General features: G+C 45.5%; 1 protein-coding gene across 1 annotated transcript; it reads left to right on the top strand.

The window, feature by feature from the left end:
- Positions 1-1391: 1391 nt before the first annotated feature.
- Positions 1392-17155, top strand: TIGIT (T cell immunoreceptor with Ig and ITIM domains; the record flags this gene model as incomplete). The annotated part of the gene is made up of 4 exons (XM_081234698.1): positions 1392-1455; positions 2520-2849; positions 5221-5327; positions 16925-17155. The coding sequence occupies 4 exons, from the start codon at positions 1392-1394 to the stop codon at positions 17153-17155; spliced, it is 732 nt and encodes a 243-aa protein (XP_081090824.1).
- Between the last annotated feature and the right edge of the window lie 5223 nt (positions 17156-22378).

The following is a 22378-nucleotide window of genomic DNA, read 5'->3' on the forward strand; positions in this document are numbered from 1 at the left end:
ACGCGTTAGGTCTCATAGCTTCTTCAGCTGCAGGCTCTGTGACTGTGGAGAGGCAGTGGAGGAGACGTCTTGATGTGAGCCTTGAAGGACAGGTCGAATTGGGGTGGGCAGAAAGAAGTTGGTGAGGCATAAGTTGTCTGAGGGGCTGGGGGTGGGGTGTAGGGGTGTACATGGGTTGTAGCGTAGAGTTGGGAATAGGTAGTACCCAGGGAGGGGAGGAAACTGGTTTGAGATGGAACGTCCTGTAGAAGAGAAGGACAGGAGCCCGGAAAGTGTGGACTGCTCAGGGTGCTGGGTTGGAATGAGAGGCTGAGCATCAGGCTTCAGACGTTGCCCCGTTGGAGCAGCAGACTTTCAGGACATAACACCACGGGGCATGCCCAAGGCAGGTGAATGTGTACCCTCCACCTCCTCTCCCCAGGGTGTGGCTTCACCAGAGCAAGCTTTGACTTTGACAGCAGGGGTGGTGATTATCTCCAGAGCCTAGCCCAAGTCCAGTGCTTCACAGGCACTCAGGGACTTTCAAAGGCATGAAGTGAGAGAGGGAGGGCGAGAAGCAGGAAGGAAGGGTGGGTCAACAGGAGGACTTGACGATGAGCTGGGAGCTCCAGACAAGTGTCAGCCAATCCCGATCCAGGGTCAGGCAACTGGGGCTCGCCTTTCTTTGCATCCCCGATTGTCACGGGGTCACGGTACGCGAGAAAACTCACTCTTCTGGTCTCTTCCGACTCTACTGGGTCAGAGAGACTAAGCCCGGATTCAACAGTGTCTCAGTCCAAATAAACAAGACAGAAGAAATTAGATTCAAGGAGAGAGAATCTTAGTTCTTTCCCTCATTCAAGGGAAAGTTGCTCTGTTTGACCAAGACTTTTGTCCCACTCATGTCTTGTTTCTGAATAAATGTCTTTTGTTCCCTCGATCATTAGACTTCAAGCACAGGTCCTGGCCTTTAAGTGCGCGAACTTAGGTTTCTCTTGTCATTGCACAGTCGGGGCAGCCCAGTGAACCCCGTCAGGAACAGGTTCTCCAGAATCTTGGGCATTACACAGATGTGCTTGAGCTCATTACATAAAGGCTAATTTAAACAAAAAGTGCATTGAGACAGAACTTAAAAACAATAGGTTGACTAATAGTAATCCAAAGCCCAGTGTACCTCTAACCACACTTTTGTTTATTTTTAAATGTGTTTCCTTCATGGTCTTTCTTGTGGCTCACTCTTTGCAGTTTGTGCACTTGTTGTGAGTTTTATCTTCGACGTTGTTTTTGCTGAACTTGGTTTTTCCGAGACCTTCTCTCCTCAGAGGCTCAGTTTCACCCTGCCATCAGCAGTCGGCCAGTTTCGCTGGCAGAAGAGGCCGCAGCTCCTTCCTGTTGGCCCCCTGGGCAGAAGCATGCAGTGGTGTCTCCTACTGCTCTGGGCCCAGGGGCTGAGGCAGGCTCGCCTCCCTGCCTCAGGTACGGCCTGAAGTCTAGCCTGGGACTGGAAGGGGAGGGAGAGCGGGCGGAGGAAGGGGGAGGCTGGAGCCATTGCCTTATCCATCTGAGGGAAGGAAACACAGCTTTCAGAGCCCTGTGTCCCCTCGTTGAGAAACAGCTGTCTCTGAGAAGGAGACACAGTTCTGTACTAGGCGGCAGATGAAGGACTTGGGGATGGGGGGGTGCCGGACTGGCTGGCCCAAGGAAGGAAGCAGGAGGAGAGAAAGGGACTAAGGAGGAGGGATGATGAGTTTGCTGAGAGAAGTTCACTCCTGCGCCACCCTCCTTTCTTCTGTCCTTGAGGAAACTTCTAGAAAAACATTGTATTTCCGTAATGGAAAAACCCGCATGAACGTTTTGGCCAACCCAACACGTTTCCTGTGGATTAAAAAATGTCTTCGTCACAGATTCCAGAGATTCTACTATTAGAGATTTAATTTATGTTAAATCTATTTCCTTCTATATTAAATATCATAAGCAAATATTTCTGAGGGGGGCAGAAATATTTAAAAACTGTAGTATAATTTTGTTTTCCTGTTGCTTTCTGAACCGTCTGGAGCCGGGGTGGAGGTCAGTGTCGAGGCTGGTGGCTTTGCCTGGAGAAGCAGAGTTGCTCTCCAAGCCTCCTTTCCTTTGGATGTCGTGGCTTTCCTGAAAAATTTTCCGGGCACCCCAAATGGCTATCAACCAAAACAGCCAGGTTTTGTTTCAAAGGATAATGTGCCCAGCACAGAACTGGCTGCTGGAAGATACAATCAAACAGAAGCGGTGGCTGACAAGGGCTTATATTCTAGGTAGGGAGACAAGATAAGTGTGTGGAAATAATCAATGAGTTCAACAGGAAGGTATATTCCCACAGAATATCCTAAGAGGGTGAAGTGCTATGTTGTGTAGTAATTACAGTCTGTACGGGGGAATGACAGGGCAGACTGGAGAGACTGTCATTCCAAAAATCAATTCTGGCCTAAAGCCGCCTTGGAATTTCTACGGGAAGGTTCAAGGCCAGCTGCTAAAAGTGCGTGCTTTTTTTTCCCCTTCCCTAGGAGCTGTGACAGGCAGAATAGTAACAACGGGAAACATTTCTGCAGAGGAAGGTGGCTCTGTCACCTTACAGTGTCACCTCTCCTCCACTACTGCCAAAGTGACCCAGGTCAACTGGAAACAGCAGGACCAAGTTCTGGCCATTCATCATGCCAGCCTGGGGTGGCACATCAACCCAGCCTTCACGGAGCGAATGGTCCCAGGCCCCAACCTGGGCCTCACCCTCCAGTCACTGACCAGGAACGACACAGGAGAGTACATCTGCATCTATCACACCTACCCTGACGGGATTTACAAAGGGACACTCTTTCTGGAAGTCCTACAAAGCTCAGGTATGCTCTCTGGAGCAGGGTGGCTGGCGATGGTCATCCTCTAGGGTAGAAAATGCATTCCTGCCCAATATGGCCAAGTGGGGCCTTCCAACCCGGGTTCACGTTCAAATCACCTGGGAGCTTTTAAATGGTACTGATGCTGGCACCCCATCCCAGATCAGTTCAGTCAGAGGGGCAGAGAAGGTTGTGCTAGGCTCTAAAAGCACCCCGATGATTTGAATGGGCAGCCAGGATTGAGAGCCACTGTTCGGGTAAAAGCACCTCTTATGTATGTTTGTTAGGAAGACCAGTTGTTAGGTCTTGTGAGAAAGGATCTCATTAATTAGTTTAGCATCAATCATACACATTAGAATCAGCCACTAAGTTTCTAAAGGATTAGAGCTCAGTGCTCAGTGTAAATGTACAAGAATTTACATTTCTGTGGTACTTCATAGTTTCCAAATGCTTTCACTTTCATTATCCACCTGGACACTTAAACCAGTTCGCTGGAGGGTGGGAAAGGGTTGTTCTCACGGCTGAGGGACAGGATAGCAGAGTCCTGATGGGCTCAGGCAGCCTGGGGCCAAATCCTGGTGTTGCTGTTGACTTCAGACAAGATTATTGGGCTTCTCTGTGCCTTGTTTTTCTCGTCTGTGAAATGAGGAAAAGATGTAAGACCTCCTGAGGAGCTAACGTAGGATTGAATTACTTACTAAAAAAAGAAATGGCCTTAGAACAGTCCCTGGAACATGACAAGCATGAATTAAGTATGTAAGTACGCATGAACATAAGTATGAACACGATCCCCCGATTCCCATCTGACTGTTGGGTGGAGGTAGAGGCTGAGGCTTGGCTGTTGCTCAGAGCGGTACAGCTGATTTTAACACAGGGGTTCTGTTCCACTCAACTACACCCTCAGAACTGCTATTTGCTGACATCAGTGGTGTTGGAGATTAAGTTTGATGAGTTAGCAAAATATGTGTAAACTGAGAAGATAAAAGGTTATTTTAAAGTTTCTTCTCAAGTGCTACTTCTTGAGGGCGCCTGGCATAGGCCAGTGCGGCATGGGGGGAAGAGCCTCCATCCTTTTCTGGTTCTATGGAGATACCTCTGCAGCCCCTCTGACCCTCTCCAACTTTGGTCTCCGTCAGTCCTCTTTCCCTACCTGTGGCCAAGGCAGGAGACTGAGTCCTCAGAGCAGGAGGAACACATTCTGGGGAATTTGGGCTCCCCCCCTGCTCCTGGTACCTTACGGGTACTGGGGGTGCTGCCCTTGCCCTAAGTGATTACATGCTTTAGCCATCCTCCTGGCAATCTAAGCCCTTTGTTAGAAGGAAGAGGGGCCCGGCCTCTGCTACACCCTTCTCCTTTCAAGACTGCCCTGGACACCCGGGTTCTACCCAAGTTCCTGGGAAGGAGGTGGGGATGGGATGAGGCAGCCTGGAAACCCTTTCACTTATAGTCCAGCACACATCCTGACAATAGCCCTGTTTCCCTCACACTCTCCTTGGGTCAAGCATCACTCATCTTTTCAAAACTCTTCTTGGCTCTTCCTCGTTGCATTTACATTTTACATCTTCATAGAACTTCACTTATTCCTGCTTTAGTTCATGTCATGAATATTTATTAAGCACCTGGTGGGTGCCAGGTGCTGGCAAAACAGCAAAGGATAAAGCTCCGGAACCTTACTCCCTCCAGGGTCTCAGCCGAGTTGGAGTAAGTGTTATAGGCTTAAGGTGAAAGGTTATATGCTTTTTTACTTCTTTGTACTTTAATGTTCTTTCAAAGATATCTTTTCATATGTATTTATTTATTTATTTTGGCTGTGCCTGGTCTTAGTTGCAGCACGTGGGCTTCTTAGTTGCAGCATGCAGACTCTTAGTTGCGGCACGCATGTGGGATCTAGTTTCCCGGCCAGGGGTCAAACCCGGGACCTCTGCATTAGGAGCGCAGAGTCTTACCCACTGGACCACCAGGGAAGTCCCTCTTTTTTAAATTTTTAATTAAACTTTTTTTATACTAGTATGATTATAAATATGAAGTTTAATAAAGAAAATAATCACCTTCTGGTTTTTTTCTGGATGTTATTTGTTTCACTTTATGATTATGACTGAAATAGATATTGTCAAAAAGAGAAAGGAGTGTTAAAATGGTCTGCGCTGGTGTCAAGTGTGTGGGGTACACCCCTTGAGAGATCAGGCACTGATTTCATGATGGGCCTGGCAGATGCTCTGCTGTCCGAAGAGATGGACTTGAAGACGCCAGTCCTGTGGTTAGAGAAAGGCCTGGCCAATTCCCATGCCCGTTCCCTGACACTGAGGCTTCCCTTGTATTGGTTGCCCTTTGCTTCCGGCCTCTGCCCACACTCACCTTTGTTTTGTTCTCCCTCTAGTGGCTGAGCACAGCGCTGGGTTCCAGATCCCATTGCTTGGAGCCATGGCCACAGTGCTGGCAGTCATCGGCACAGCAGTCATTGTGGTGGTCACACTGGCCAGAAAGGTAATGACTCTGGCTGCATATCTCAGTCCTGGGCATCCCATCTCTGCCACCCTGGTCCTTTCTTGTCCCCTTTCTGTCTAGAAGTGATCGCTCCCGCTGTTCATTGTGCCTTCTTCACAGTCCTTGCTCTGCCTTTCAGTGGCATTGTTTATGCTCTCTTGCTGTGCCTTCCCTTGTCTGGGAGCTCCTGAAAGGTTGGGTCTGTATCCTCCCCATCTTGCTGTGGCCTACAATTCCTGGCTCCTGCTTGCCCCTTAAGCCACTCCTCTGAGAGTTTGATTTAGCCACTGTGATTGTGATGCGTCTTGGGCATCTACTCTGTGCCAGGGGTTTTTGAACATTAGCTCCTTTAATTTTAACAACCCTTCAGTAGTGCTGGGCTATCTAGCACTTCCGCAGAATGAGAAATCAACACTCCAAAAACTTAGGGGTAAAAGGTACATGGCAAGGTGAGTAGGTTGTAGATCCTCTGTTACTCTTGCTTAAGGGGTCACGTGGCTGAAAGAGTATTGGACGGGGAACTGGAAGTTTCTAATCTCAGCATTGAGTGTGTGATGATAGGGATGCTGTTTCATCTTCCAAGTCTCCATTTCTTCATGTATAAAATGGGGATTATGATTCTGCTCACTCTATATCACAGGGTTGTGATGAACAGGTGGCATACTGCATGTGAAAGCTTTGTAAACAATGAAGAAATATATCCACATCCTTGTGTCGTAACTGGTAGTTAGTGATTAGAATAAGCAAGAATTCCCACTCCTGTTTTGTCTGCCCTGTTGGGTCTTTTAAGTCATCCCAGGTTGCCTTAAGTTACTAAACAAACACTTTGGGGAACACAGGCCTGTGATTCCCAACACTGTTTTCCCCCTTGTTTCAGATCCTCTTCCCTAGTGCCTGACTCACTTTCCCTCCAACTCTGGTTCCCCTCCGTTAACAACTCAACTCTGCAGCCTTGCTTTGCTCTCTCTGGACTGGTACCTGGTGCTGTTATTCCTGATACATGTGGGTTTACAGTTACCACTTTATTTTCTTCATATTTGTTTTGCCTGTTTTTCCCCCCAATCTTTCTTGCCGCCTTTTGAATTAAGTACTTTTTATTATTAAAAAGATCTATTTAGTAGTTATGCATTTTTCTTTTTTTTAGTGGTTACACTAGAGATTACAAAATAGATCCCTGATTTATTAAAGTCTAATATGTATTAGTACTTTCATCATTTCTTGGATTTTGCAAGAACCTTAGAACACATTAACTCTTTACCTACCTCCCCAACTTACTGCTATTATTGTCATGGATTTTAGTTCTCTATTTTAAACCCCAAAGAAATGATTTATTGTCTTATGAGCCAATATTCATTTAGATTTACCCTTTCTGTTGCTCTTCACTTCTTCCTGCATGTTCTATCTTATAACTAGGATAGTTTTCCTTCTGCTCAAAGAATATCCTTTAGTATTTCCTTGTGGGCAGGCATGCTAGTGATGAATTATCTTGCTTTTTGTTCATCTGAAAATATCTTAATTTTTCCTTAACTTAAAAGTGATATATTTGTTTTGCTGGGTATAGAATTCTATGTTGGCAGTTATTTTCTTTCAACATGTGGAAAATATTGTCCCATTGTCTCTGGCTTCTCATATTTCTGTTCAGAAATTATATGAGAATCTTATTTTTGCTCCTTGGAAGATAATGTTTTTTTTTTTTTCTGGTTCTTTAGAAAGTTTCTTTCTCTTTGGTTTTCAGCAATTATATGGTGATATAATTGGATATAGTCATCTTTGTATTTATTCTCTTTGGGGTTTGGAGTGCTTTTTGAATTTGTAGCTTGATATCTTTTGTCAGTTTTATATCATTCTTGGCTATTATTTCTTCATGTATTACTTCTTTGTCCTTGTTTTCCTCTCCTTCTGGAATTCTAATCACGTGGTATTTTCAACATGTTCACTTTTTCCAACATCCCTTACTCTCTTTTTTGTATTTTCCATCTACTTGTCTCATCAAATGTTTTCTTTGGACATGCCTTCCAGTTTACTAAGTCTCTTCTTTGATGGATCTACTTTTCTGTTAAACCCATCCCTTAAGTTCTTAATTTCCATTATCATATTTTTTAGATTCAGGATTTCTATTTTGTTCTTTGTTTGGACAGTTTAAAGTCTGCCAAAATTCCCAATCTTGTTTTTAGTTCTTTGAAAATGTTAATCATAATTATTCTGAAATCTGTGCCTGACGCTCCTATTAATTGGGTTCTCTATGGGTCTTTTAATATTCTCTCTTTTTGCTTGTTTTTTGGACCTATCTTATCTTTTTGACTGTTTACTTTTCATTGAATGCTGTATTTCTACATGAAAACCTGTGGCCATAATTTGAGGCTGTAGATAATATCATCTTCCTCTAAAGAAGATTCCTTTTTGCTTCCATCAGGTAACTAATCTTCAGGCAGTAGCATTCCCATCACCTTAATTAAATCAGTAGTGAGAGGATTTAAAGCTGGATTTAATTTCTGCTACTTCCTTACTTGTAGAGTGTAGTCCTTTGGGGTACCAACTCAAAGCCTGTAGTGTTTGCTAGAGTCTCCCTTCCTTGGTGGCCTCTGAACTCTAAATTTTGTCCCTCCAGCTAGAAATTCTGTGTAGCTAATTTGCCTCTCAGCCATGAGTTTCAGGCAATTTCTCTAGGAGAAAATCCACACCCTTCCCAACCCCACAATGCTCATCTCATCTCTCTGGGCTTCCTACTCCTGGATCTTGCTCCCCAGACCACAAATTTCTCACTGATTTGATAGATTTCTGATTAATACAGATATATGTTTATAATATTTTGTTCAGTTTTTCTAGCTATTCTCCCTGGAAATGTTGGTTCAAAGCAACATAGGCAATCATTGTTCTACCAGAAGCAGAACTCCTATTTCTGATGTTGTATTTCATATCTGCACTCAAAGGCTGACTTTTACAAGCAGAACATATTTACCCAGTCCACCCACTCTGTACCTTTGGCTATATTGGGTCAAGACCCCCAACTCGAGTTCTAGCCCCTCTGTACCTGATTCCTGAACAGCCATTTAGCCTGAATGTGGCCAGGTCACTGCCAGTCCCAGAGAGGGAGGGATTTGGACAGATGTGTGTTCTTAGGCTCTGGTTCCATCTTGCTTGCTTATTGTGAGTTCTTGTCCTCTTTTTCCTTTTCTCCCTCTCTCAGAAATGGACCATCCTTTGACTTTATCTTCTTCTTTTTTTTTTTTTTTTTTTTGTGGTACGCGGGCCTCTCACTGCTGTGGCCTCTCCCGCTGCGGAGCACAAGCTCTGGATGCGCAGGCTCAGCGGCCATGGCTCACGGGCCCAGCCACTCCGCGGCATGTGGGATCTTCCCAGACCGGGACACGAACCCGTGTCCCCTGCATCGGCAGGTGGACTCTCAACCACTGCGCCACCAGGGAAGCCCTCTCTTCTTTTTTATTTAACATCTATTTTACTATTTTACTCTTGTCACTCTTCTGAAGACTGAGAGCTACTTCCCTCTCCAGGCCTCAGAGTTGAGATGAATTGCACAAACTAGAATTGCTTAATAAGAAAGTACTATTGTAATGTTCCTCCACTTAGACCTCATGGTATTTTGCGTTTTAAACAGCCTTAATTCTATATCTCTGCCTAGGATAGAAATTGTATATATTTTCCTAGTGTTAATTCTGCTTATGGAGTTACACTTTTGTGCACACTCATGTCTATTACCAGTGACTAATCTTGAACATTTAGTCTAATATCTTACATCTTAAATTCTCTTAGTTTTCTGTGTAGATAAACTCAGTTTGCTTTCTGTAACCTACCATCAATAACTACAGTATTGATGTAAAAATAACACGTTCCATTTGACACATGTTCTGTCTTCAGTCAGATCTACGAATGAAGAGAGCCCAGGAACACTCACTCTAACCTTATTTTACTGAGAACAGATTGGAGTGAGGATGGGAAAAGGTATTTTGGTAGCAAAACCAAAGTCTTGTTCCCCTCTGAATTACAAAGTGGACAGGTCTCCCTCAGTCACTGGTCTAACAGTGCTCCAGGCAACTGTTGGACCTTGTTAATTTGGTCTAGAGGAAGTGAAAGAGATTCTTCAAATGGTAGGAAAGCTCATGTGATAGGTGAAAGTTACATAAAATCTAATACGAGAAGATGACTGCCTGGTCCACCAACTTGCCTACAAAAATCTCTTGTCCTATGGTTCAAACCCTCACTTCCAGGTTTATGAAACAAACACTGAGATTGCTGACCTACCTGGTCAGAGATGTGGCCACTTATTCCTTGTCATTCAACAGACATCATGGAACAGAGTACTGGGGATCCAGCAGTGGCTGAAATGTGGCTAGTGCTATCGAGGAAGTCAATGACTTATAGTATTTTCATTTATGTCTTGGCTATCACAGTAGACAGGTTGAGTAAATGAAACCTCTAGGGGAAGATGAGGGAAAGAGAAGTGATTGACTAGAGGGGAGAGGTGAAGAGAATGATGATTGATCTCTGAGCTGGGCAGGGAGCTGTTATGGTGGTTGGTGAACAAATGTCCTCTGCTGTCACCAGAGCTCTGCAGCTCTGGCATGGACATATGGAAAGCTCTTTAGAAGCAGCAGAACACATTTTCCTGTTAAGGATTAAGATTGGTTCATTTCCAGGCCAGTATCCCAGACCAACTTTGGTCATCTTTGTATAAGGGAAAGGGGAAAAGGTGAAAAGAGAGAGTCTAGTAGCTATCAAGTTCTGTGGCTCCCCTTCTAAAATGTTTTATTCATCAGCCCCCTCTTTGACATGTCCACTGCTTCCTGTCTAAATTAGTTCCTCTCTGTTTTTTCATATGCTTTGGCTATAGTTTCCAGTCTTCTCTCTCTTTTTGCTCAAATGCATTTTATACCTGTATTTTTCAAGGTCCATCAGGGAACACATAGTATTCTCAACACGAGTAGTTTGAGGATAGTTTAATAAGGAGATTTACAAAGGACTGGCAAGCATATAAGGAAACCATAAGTGGGAGTGTAGGAGTGTGTTGTTACCAACCCTAGTTCTTTAGGGGAAAGGAGAGAGGATGATTACTGGAACCTGGGAGGGAGGATGATTACTAGGACCTGGAAAGAGACAGTTATGTCGAGGGACCACTTTGAGAAGTACTGTAATCTTTGATTGAAGGTCACAGCCAGTCCAAGTCCACCCTGCAGAGAGAATGCCAGGAGAATATATACCCTCACCTCATACTCTTTCCCTCCATTCTCCTATTGTTGCTTGCATTGGCTGAACCCAATCTCAAGTCAGAGGACAAGGGAACTCACTGATTCAGTACATGTAGTTCAGTCTTCCCTGGGCACAGAAGAGGGTGCAGAAGGTTGGAGAGTGACGTTGAGGGGTGAACAGACAGTATCCAAGCCAGTACTGTTATAGACCTGGAAATGCAAGAAATCTTGACTCTCCATGCTTCAGTCTACTCTCATGTATCCTTGATCTTTTGATTATACATTTAAGCAATACCCTTGTTGACTGTCCATCTATATTTCTCCTAGGAACACACTGGGCTTTATTAACCATCTTAATATCCCTGTGGGCCAGGCTTCCTTGGCTGCCATTGAAGTAGTTACATCCACCTTGTTTCTTAAGCCATCTGTCCCTATATTGTTTTGGGATCTCCTCATCCCTCTTTCTACTGGGGATCCAGTTCTATAAAAGCATTGCCTACTTCAGCTCTAGCCTACAGAGGAGAGATATCTCTGAGCCCCTCAATGATGCTGGTGCTCCCCTCACTAGCACATTCCTTTCCACCTCAGTAAAAGGGTGTCTTCTGGATCTTCCCAAGAAACATAATCAGCTGCTGGATTTAAAAAATTACTTTGTACAGGGATTGGCGAAGTTTCTTTGTAAAGGGCCAGGATCTTTTAGCTTTTGTGGGCCTTACGGTCTCTGTTGCAAAAGTTCAGCTCTGCCATTGCACTGTGAAAGCACCACAGACAATATGTAAATGAGTGAGTGTGGCTTGTTTCAATAAGTCTTTATTTATAAACACTGAAATTTGAATTTCATATAATTTTCATGTTTAATAAAATACTGTTCTCTTGAATTCCCTTTTCTATCACTTAAAAATATAAAATCCATTTTTAGCTCGTGAGCAGTACCAAAGTCTGTGGTACCCCAGATTTGACCCATGGGCCTTAGTTTCCCAATCCCTGATTTAGTAGACTGTATTGGGAAAAACTCTGTTTGTCTGTCTTTTCTTCTTCTCTACTCTTAGCACTGCACAGAACACTTCTGACACCAGATGTGTGGGTTTATTGCCACACTGACCAATTCTCCTACACCCCCTGAGTGTCCTACAGTCAATCCAGTTCTGACACTATCTGCTTGGAGTTAACATCAGGTTAAGGGCTCAGACTTCCAGGACTGCCCTCCTTCAGATTCCAATTGCAAGTCCGAGGTTGTCACCTGTACCTTTGACTGACTGGCTGTATATTGAGGTTCCTACAACCCTCTCCTTGGATTCGATAATTTGCTAGGACAACTCACAGAACTCAGGGGAACACTTACTTACATGTACCTGCTTATTATATAATAAAGAATTTGATAATGGATACAGATGAATCCCCAGATGAAGGAAATACATAGGGTGAGGTCTTGAAGGGTTCTGAGCACAGGTTCTTCTCTCCCCAAGGTGCTGGGTGTGCCGCCCTCCCAGCATGTAGATATATTCATCAACTCCAAATCTCATACTTCTGGGATCTTTATGGAGACTTCATCACACAGGCATGATTGGTTATTAACTAATTTTCCAGCCCCCTCCACTCTCTGGACAATAGCGAGTAGGGCTGGAGGTTCCAAGCTTCTCATCATGGCTTGGTCGTTCTGGTAACCAGCCTCCACTCTGGAGCCCAGCAAAAGTCGCCTCATTGGAACAAAAGACACCCCTGTCACCCAGGATAGTCCAAGGGATTTAAGAGCCCTGTGTATGATATTCCTATCACTCAGGATATTTTAGGAGGTTAGGGAGCTCTGTGTCAGGAACTGGGGTTAATAGAGACCAAATATTAGCAGGAACTGGGGGTAGAGACAAATATATGCTTCTTACTATTCTACATGGGTCCATGATAACATCCCCACTTCTCTGAGCATTTTGTTTCTTTCTTCCCTAGTTTTCCAAAGCACTGTTGGCATCTCTGTTGACAGCTGTGTCCCGGGGCCTTGTGAGGGTGTTAGATCTCGAGCCATGGCATGTGTCCTAATATTGACAAATGATGTGTCCCTCATCCAGTCTTAAGTTCTACTCACCCAGCCCTGATCCACTCCCCTCAGGATTCACTCCCAAACATACTCTCCCAGTTCCACCAGTATGTGTTAGCTCCTTTTGTTACAACCTCTCTCCTCCCTCAGCATGCCCAGGATTCCCTCAGTTAGTGTAGGTTGAGATTTTTGCTAATTATGGGCCAATGGCCAATAGGGGAGGGGAGGCAGGTCCTGACAGGACCCATCTTCCATCCCGGGGAAGGGGGTCACCTCTGCAGCTCCAGATGATGCAAGAGAAGCTGGTGGTTCAAGGCTCCCAAGTGCATCTACCAAGAGATCCTCCTCCCAACGCACAGAAATGCCTCCATTCCCGCCCAGACCCTGATTTTGGTGGAGTCCTGCCCAGGCTTAGAATTCAGCCTTCTTTGAAGTTCTGTCGCCCTTATAGGTAGGTCCTCTGCCTGCTCTTCAGTGTTGGAGGTGAGCGTTTCTTTAAATGTTGCCAAGGAAGAGGAGCTTTGATTCTCACACTTTGCTTTCAGTTGCTGGTAGATCTGTCATGTTCTCTTCTCAGTCCAACAGCAGAATTTAGTAAAAGCCACCCAGTCCCACAGTCCTAACAAGCACTATCTGCTCTATACTTCTCAAATGTCAGAGCTGTTGCACCAGTTCATATTCCCCTTCCCTTTGTGTCTCTTCCCATTTCACCACCAGCGTTGGGGTCTGTATTCCCATCCAGCTGGTGAGGGATTCCCCTCCACAATCCCATCCTAGAGTCTGCCTTCTAGGGCCATTCCCAGGAGCAACTGTTTTAGATTTGTTCCCATAGAGCCTGGCATGGGAATTCTGGTGAGAGTGACTTATTGGGCTGGGCGCTCAGATGAAGAGTAGTGAAGGAAGCAAGGTAGGGCTAAGGGATGTTGTTTCAGGGGAGATGTGGGTGAAGCAGATTTGGTCACACCTTGAGGAGGGGGCCAGCCTTTTGAAAACCCACCTCAGCCAGTTGTTGACTGCTGGCTGCTCACCAGGAAAGGTCCAAGAGCAATCCTCCAGAGAATGGGCAGCTGTGAGCCACTCATAGTCTAGATTCCCAGTGTCTGGGAAAGGGGACCACTGGTCAGGTGGTGAGGCAATCTGAGCAGGGCACCAACAGTATTCCCTACAGACCCTGAGAGCCAGTAGGTTGAATTATTTAGGAGTTTGGCATTTGGAATCAGACAGACCTAGGGTTTGGATCCTGGCTCTACCACTTGAGTAGCTGGGCCACCTAACTTTGCTGACCCTCAGCTTCTTCATCTGTAAAATGGGAACAATTATGGTATTGTCCTATTAGGGTTGTAGAAAAACTCAAGTCATATAATTCACATAAGGCCCCTGGCATTTTTCCTGGCATGTATCAATAACCATTATTTCTTAAATTCTTATAATTCTTATAAAATGTATTTACTATAGCACCTCATGATACCTGGTGCTCAATAAATTAGTTATATTGCATAGATTGATTTGACTAAATGAATGAATGTTATTTGCTAAGCTACTATTGGGAAAAGTGCACCCAGGGGAACTTCTGTGAGGGCAAGGAGAGATGGGTGTGTCCAGCTGCAGGACAGTGACTGCCAAATGTCTGTTCCCACGTTCTCCAAGAGGGTAACATTTGTCCTGCAAGTCTCCATAGTTGCTATTGTCGTAGCTTCGTTTGGTCTTTTAGAACAACATCAATGCCTTAATTCCAGACTTGCTTTTTACACTGATTACAATTACAGGGTTCCCTATGCAGGATGGAATGAAAACAGAACAGCTGAGAGAGCCAGCTCAGGCCTATTTACACTTCCCAGAGGATTTTTGGAAGCCAAAATAGTCCTAAGATTCAAAGGCAAGGGTAGGCAGTCTAAGAATGGGAACGAGAACACACCAACACAAAAACCCACAATCAGCTCTTTGAGAAAGAATTGGGTGTCTGTATTTTTTAAATGGATAGGGTTGCATCAAGGGATGTAGGACTTCTGTGAAGCAAAGAATCAGCGTGACCTACGATAACAACCCTTTTCTTCACACCTACAGTAAGGCGCAGCCACTCCTACTGAAAAGGGATGAATGAAACAGTCCGTGGGCCCCAGCTCCTCAGGGCCCGCAGTGAGGCCGCACCTGTAACTTCTGATATGTGTTCAAGGCGCCCATCCATTCCGCCCACCCTCCCGCTCAGCCTCTCTGCGTCTATTTATGTCCTGCAGAGCTTGACACTAGCCAGTGAGGATGGTGCTGTTTCCTATCCTGGAAGCAGTGGGGTGGGCAGAATGAAGTTTGGTTTGTGTTTGTTGTTATTTTCCAAGCCTGTGTGTGGTGACTCTTTGTGATTCTGTCGTTTGGACCTACAGTGGGGCTAGGTGACCTGCTTTAGAGCAGTATCCATGAAGGCCGGGAGGATGTCACCTTTGCGTTGCACGCCATTAGGCATTTCTTCTGCCATCCCGCCTGCGCCTGCTGTTCTTTGATTTTCTTGCCTGTAAGGCACAACCCTCACCTATGACGCTGTCATATGGACATGATGGCTGACTTCACATCCTTGATTTTCCCAAACAGGTTTCACGGTCTATCTTCTTGTCTCATAAGTGTAAATGTACTTGTCTGACCATGAGTCCATATTTTGATATGGAAAATCCCTTATTTAGATTTGGGGCCAGGTGGGGGGGAGTGAGCGAGGAAAGAGAGAGAGTGAGTTTGTGTGTGTTTGTGTGCATTTCAGTCCTAAGACCTATACTGAGCATCTGTTATGAACTCCGAGGTTACCAAGAGGAATACAGCACAGATCCTCCCCTCAGGGGAGCTCACAGTTTGGGGCCTGACGAGACAGAAGGGTAAACAAATTCCAGGCGGCGTTGAATATTACAACAGAGAACACCCAGGACCGTAGTGGGACATACAGGAAGGATGTTACTCTCCCGGCAGAGTCAGAGACGTCTTCTTTTTGTTTTTTTTGTTTTTTGTTTTTTTTTTGTGGTACGCGGGCCTCTCACTGCTGTGGCCTCTCCCGTTGTGGAGCACAGGCTCTGGACGCGCAGGCTCAGCGGCCATGGCTCACGGGCCCAGCCGCTCCGCGGCATGTGGGATCTTCCCGGACCGGGGCACGAACCCGTGTCCCCTGCATCGGCCGGCGGACTCTCAACCACTGCGCCACCAGGGAAGCCCAGAGACATTTCTTGGACAACGTGCTGTAGAGCCGGGTCTGGAGGAGTGAGCAGACAGCTTTGCAGGGAACTGTGGTGAATGGACAGTGTGCGTAACATACACCAACCCGGAGAGGCAGGAAACGGTGCATGGCATTCGAGACACTGCGAGATGAGAGAGGCAGCTTGGCTGAGAAGAGCATCGTCTGGAGTCCCACAAACCCAAGTCAGAACTGGGACAGGTGAACTGTCTGGACCTATCGGCTCACTCACAAGTAGAAACGTCAATAGGGCTGTGCTGAGATGACGTAAAGAAGCTAGCCCGCTTGGTGCTCATGGCAGATTCTCAGTCAATGGTGCCTCTGGCATCCAGGCCCTATACCAGGAGTTGGGCTGTTGGTTGGGGAAGCACTGCAGCAAATGAAGCTGGAAAAGTGAGTGTGGCCAAATCGCAAAAGGCATTTTCCGGGGGGGGGGGCATCACACACAGTTTGCTGTGGGGCGTAAAGGGAAACGCCCTGTGTGGTGTGTGGGCTTTTGCTGTGGGTGGTGAGACCCGCCTGCAGCTGGACCTCCGGGTCTGGAAGCCTGGGCTGGTTTGGATAGGGATTTGGGGATCCCTAGAGGACAGAGGGTGGTTGCAGATGTACATAAGGATGAAGTGTCGCCTGTGCTGCACAGAGGAAGAGAGAGAACCGGGCGCGAGAAAGCAGAGACCGAAACCCCGAGGACCTTCTTTACCTGGGGAGCTGAAGTGTCGGCGGAAAAAAGAGCAGGCCTGACCGCGGAGAAGGAGGAGCGGAGAGAGTGATGCCACGGGGCCCAGGGAAGGAGAACATCTCGAAGAGGAAGCGGTCAGCGGCGTCAGGGGCAGCGAGAAGGAGTGAGAGAGAGCTGGGACTGAAAGCCGCCTGCCCAGGCTCCGCGAACAGGCAGGAGCGCGTGGGCCGCCGCGCGCGCGTAGCCCGGAGCCTTTCCGGGGAGCGGTTAGTGCTGAAGTCTACGGTGAAGAGGCTGAGAAATTAAGGGTTAAGGAATTGCTGTGGATAAGAACACAACTTTGTGGTGTGTGTGTGTGTGTGTGTATGTGTGTGTAAGAAAGGAAGAGATCATTATGACTATGGATCATTTTGGGGAGTAACTTTTAAATGACATCCCCACATACTCACTTTGTAGTTTTTTTGTTTTTGGAAGAAATCTCTCAGAATCCGCTCTGCGGAAGGTGGCCTCGGGAGAAGGCCGTCTGAACAGGAGGAGTGGAGGCCCGGCGTCCTGTCCTCCCCGGGCAGCTGCGTGCGGGCGGACGCCGGCCTCTGCCGGGAGCAGCCGGGAGAGGACGGCGCAGAACCCGAGCCGCACGACTACTTCAACATCCTGAGTTACAGAAGCTTCGCGAGCTTCAGCGTCCCCGCCGAGGAGGGCTAGCTGCCGGGGGCATCCTCTGGGAGACACAGTCCTGCCTGTGCTATCACAGATGGACGTATTGGCGTCTGCCCATCAGGGCTCTGTGTGTGTGTGTGTGTGTGTGTGTGTATGCATGTGGACGTCTGCACACGTGTGTGTGCGGGTGTGTTCGGTTGAGTGAATGTGTGTCATCCTCCTCTGTGTCTGCATTCCCTTTGCCCTTCCCTTCTGTTCCATCTTGGCAGATCCCGGGGAGGAGCCTCTATCTTGATTACCAATGCAAAGTTAGAAAACCAAACAAACACCTGACCTGCTTTTGAATCTGGCAGTTGGAACAGATCCTGTGGCTGAGATCTGCATTTCCCCTAAAAGCACTGGGCAGGGTTCAGGGCTACAGGGTTCTGTGGTGGATTTCGGGGATGGGGTGACTGCAGAGGCACCTCGTCTCATTTGCCACTGTCGTCTGCATCAACGTTCACACACCCAAGGCATTTTAGGACTAAGGCATGCTACCAGCTTGTATGCGGAGATTAGAGGATGACTAAACCATTGACTCGGGTCCCAGCCCTTTGAGAACTTACAGTTCAGTGGGGAGACCACATTTACATTAAAAGGTAGTGAGGAGATAAGGGTCCAAGACACAGGCCTTTGGGAAGAGATGTCAGTTCAGGGTGAGGTGGTCAGGATATGCTCATCTGTGGGGAAGTGGCCTGGGAGGACGTAGGGAACAGTGAAGCTGGGCTGGGAGAGCAGGATTTTTGTCTAGGGAATTCATAGATTCTAAAGTTGGGAGCTGAAAGTCCCACATGGAAGACCCTGGCATCAAGGGAGCCAGCAAGACTTCAGATGCTATCCCCTGGGCAGACTTTCAAATCTCCTTTTGCTTGATGTACGCAGAAGCTAGTGATGGCCTGATATAGAGGATTCTAGGCTCTTCCAGTCACGTGCGTTGGGGAAGCCCACAGAAATGGTGTATGTCTACTGCAGGAGCTGTAGTTCAGCCCTTGGGCCGAGATCCACCTCTTCTCTATCAATCTGCCATTGAGCCTTTGAAGAAAGAATCTGTTTCCCACCGAAAGGAAAATCTGGATTTTAAAATAGGGACTCTTCACAGGAAGACAAAGGAGGGTGGTGGAAGTTTTAAAAAATGAGCACCTCAGACTAGCTGCCTGGAACCCTTAAATGCACACCCTGAGCTCTCTGTGCTGGGGTTAGAGTGGCATCTGAGCTGCTCATTTCTGTTTAGCTGGCATTCAGGCTTTATCCTCCCACCACCTCTCTTAGAAGAATGAGGGAGGTTGGGTTTATAGGAGACTGATTTTCTTTCATGGGCACAGGAACTGAGAGAAAATGTGAAGCAAGACTGTCCTTTACCAATGGTTAAAATGGAACATTGCCCTGATCCCTCAGAATTAGGCTGGTTGAGTAAGGAGACAATTCAACTGCTACTCCTCCTTGCATTTTGATTTTGATTTTTCTCAGTTCTCTACCAAACAAGTATGTAGTCAGGAGCCATGAGCTGAAATCTGTCCAGAGTGCCAAGTCCTTTGGAAGAAAGATAGATACCTGTAACAATGTTGTTATTTGCCATGGCAGTTCACAGCATTTTTATTGCAAAACTAGTGCAGATTGGTTGGCAGTAGAAGACAATTCACAACTCACAGTTCACAAATGAACTAACATATGATGACAAAAAGGGAGTGGTGGTTTGATTTGGAAAAGGTGTACATTGGGCTGAGGCTGGACTGACAGTTGGGTGTTATTGAACATGATTATGGTAACAGGGAAACATTTACAGATGCCATTTGGATGGTGGTAAAAATACAAAGGAGCCCATACATGTTGTAAATGGGACAGCTTACTAAAATGAGATTGAATTAGACGGAAAATAAATTTGAAAGTGAAATTCATTGAACTAGATTTTCCTTGGAGAACTGAGAAGAGCCCTGAAAGCCAGATTCCTGGAGACACGCCTGTCCAGTACGGCAGCCGCTTTCCACATGTGGCTCTCACGTGGGATGTGGTTAGTCCTATTGAGATGGGCTGTGCTAGAAGTAGAAAATACATGCCAGATTTTGAAGACTTAATGTGAATAATAAGAATGTAAACTGTCACATGAGTAATTGAAAAAATATTGATTACATGTTGAAATTGTATACATTGTGTTAAATAAAATATATTATTAAAATTAATTTCACCTGTTTCTTTTTACTTTCTTAATGTGGCTACTGGAAAATCTAAAATTGCCTATGTGGCTCCCATTGTACTTGTGTTAGACCACGCAGCTGTAGACTCTAAACCCCAGCCAAGGTGGTACTGGGGGAGAGTGTCTGTCACTGACTGGTGGGCTCTGTCTCTCTCTCATTCAACACAGGGCTTGAGGAGTCTTTTCCCTCTTATTATGTCTTTTGAGAAGTATAAGGAAGGATCACAGGAGAGATTGAGGTGGGAGACCACTAAGTGTAGACAGGAAGAGCTCCTAAACTCTCCTGGATCCCCTCTTAGATTCCATGATAGGGGGAAGGGAGAATAAATGAATCAATAAATGTGAGTTTGAAGAAAAATACATTTACTGACTCCCTACCCCTTATTACTCCACATTCTAAGCCTGGGCATATAGAGTCTGATCTGTAACCCAAAGAATTATGCTGAACAAATAAGAGAAATTATGAGTCATGGAGCTTTGAGGTAGATGATCTTCATTAGTGGATAGAACCTTCCCATGCAACTTTATTTCATGACTTGTTCCTTCTCAGCCTGCGGGACCCTGGAAATGAACCATCACGGACTCAGGTTTATACAGATTCCATCAGTGCTGGGCTGGACAGGAAGGGTGGCTGTGTGTGCTGCACACGAATGGCAGCGTTCTGGTGGGCTCACCAAACCCCACCAGAGGAGGGAGTCAGCAGCATGGCTGTAGCTGCCAGCTGTGAAGTGCGTTTTGTTCCGTCTTCTGGTTCTTTCTAGTCCTGCAAAACTGCAGTAACCCCCCACATCCACTCCAAGCACACCTGCCCAGAGGCCCAGGAGAGCCTTATGCGTGTAAGAGCCTGAGTTTTCTGGAAGTCAGATTTATATGCTTTGATGCTTGAGAGAATTTTTTTTTTTTTGCATAAGTTAGAGTCTAGGACAATACTATCTGATAGAACTTTCTCTGATGATGGAAATCTTCTATACCTGTGCTCTCCAACATGGCAGCCCCTAGCCACACATGACTATTGAGCACTTGAAATGTGGCTAATGTGACTGAGGAACTTTAAATTTTATTTAATTTTGATTAACTTAAAAGTAATGTAAATAGCAACATGTGACTGGTGGCTAGTATATTAGATATCACGATTCTAGTAATTGCCTTGCATGTGGAGAAAACACAGAGGTGAGTGTCTATAAGCCATTAGATGGATCTGCAGATGTTATGTGTTTGCAAGGGCTACTACCAGGAAGAAACATGGAGGTCTTCTTCTGTTCTCTTCTGTCCTTCCTTTGATCGAGACAAGCATGACACCAAAAGCAAGCTGTGCATTTACTTATTTCAGACTCTTCCCCAAAGGTATCTGTGGTAGCTAAGTGGTTCATATAAACAGGGCAAGAACTGGCAAGAAGTTTGCAACTCACAGGTGTTACACAGGAATAGACTTGCATCACAAGACTTGCCTTGGCCTACAGTCATGCTGACTTCATGTCAGAATGTTGGTAAGAACATCGCCTCTGCCACTAAAAGTCTAGTTGATTTTATAGAGGCCAAAAGAGCAGTAGCTGGGCTTCCCTGGTGGCGCAGTGGTTGAGAGTCCGCCTGCCGATGCAGGGGACACGGGTTCGTGCCCCGGTCTGGGAAGATCCCACATGCCGCGGAGCGGCTGGGCCCGTGAGCCATGGCAGCTGAGCCTGCGCGTCTGGAGCCTGTGCTCCGCAACGGGAGAGGCCACAGCAGTGAGAGGCCCACGTACCACAAAAAAACAAAACAAAACAAAAACAAAAAAAGAGCAGTAGCTGTGGTGTCGTGGATTGGGAGTCAGAATACTTGTCCAAGTGCTGAGCGCTGCTAGTTAGCCTCATGACATTGGATGAGCCACTTACCTCTTGATCCTCATTACAAATGTTTCCTTATTTGTAAAATGGTAATAGTAATATCTACTTTATAAGGTTCTTGGGGAGCTGAAGTAAGATAATGTGGTTGAGTGTTTGTAAGCTGTAAAATGCTGAATTAATGTTATTATTGTGCCTGGCACTGCTTATGGTGCCACAGAGGTCCCTGGGGGGCATCAAATCTTGTTGGGATTTAAGGAATGCTAAGACGTTGCAGATATATCCTTGAGGTCTGCAAGCTCTCGGTAAGTATTTAAAACTTCTCTGTGTTAAGTGTGATAATAGTCTTTAGAAAAGTCAAACGTGTCTTGGATATTGATGACCTTCTTATAATAAGGTACTGTCATTGTCTTTAGTCTTCATATTTGTGTTTCTAATTAAGTTGATTTCAAGACAGGGAAGCTTAATTCATAAAAGATTCATTTGCTGCAGGAAGGTGGAGCAGTGGAAGAGTTTGCAGTAGTTGAAATACTAGGAAACTGATGGGAGAGTTGTTCTTACTTTGTACCCTGTCATGTAGGGCCACAGCATCAGGACCCGGGGCAGGCAGTGCACCTCCCTTTGTGAGCAGTGACTTCAAGTCAGCAAAGCCTCAGCCAATATATTAAATTTGTGTCATTTACCTGTACTTATTTTTATTTTAGTTTTTTTAAAAACTGAAGTATAGTTGATTTATAATGTTGTGTTAGTTTCAGGTATACAGCAAACTGATTCAGTTATACTTATATAACATATACATATGTGTGTGTGTGTGTGTGTGTGTGTGTGTGTGTATACATATATATATATATATATATACTCTTTTTCAGATTCTTTTCCCTTATAGGTTATTACAAAATATTGAGTATTGTTCCCTGTGCTATACAGTAGGTCCTTGTTGGTTATCTATTTTATATATAGTAGTGTGTATATATTAATCCCAAACTCCTAATTTATCCCTCCCCCATTTCCCCTTTGATAACCATAACTTTGTTTTATATGTCTGTGGGTCTATGTTTTGTAAATAAGTTCATATTTTAGTTTTATAATTCTGTAAGAGGTATAAGCATAATAGGTTTACCTGGTTTTATGTTTGAGCATATTTCAGAAAGGGTTTAATAAAAATACATTCTATTAATTATTAATTAATGTATTAATAGACATTATAATAAAAATAAT

Source organism: Mesoplodon bidens (assembly GCF_964165515.1).
Source record: "Mesoplodon bidens genome assembly, chromosome: 5".
Classification (NCBI taxonomy): Eukaryota; Metazoa; Chordata; class Mammalia; order Artiodactyla; family Ziphiidae; genus Mesoplodon; species Mesoplodon bidens.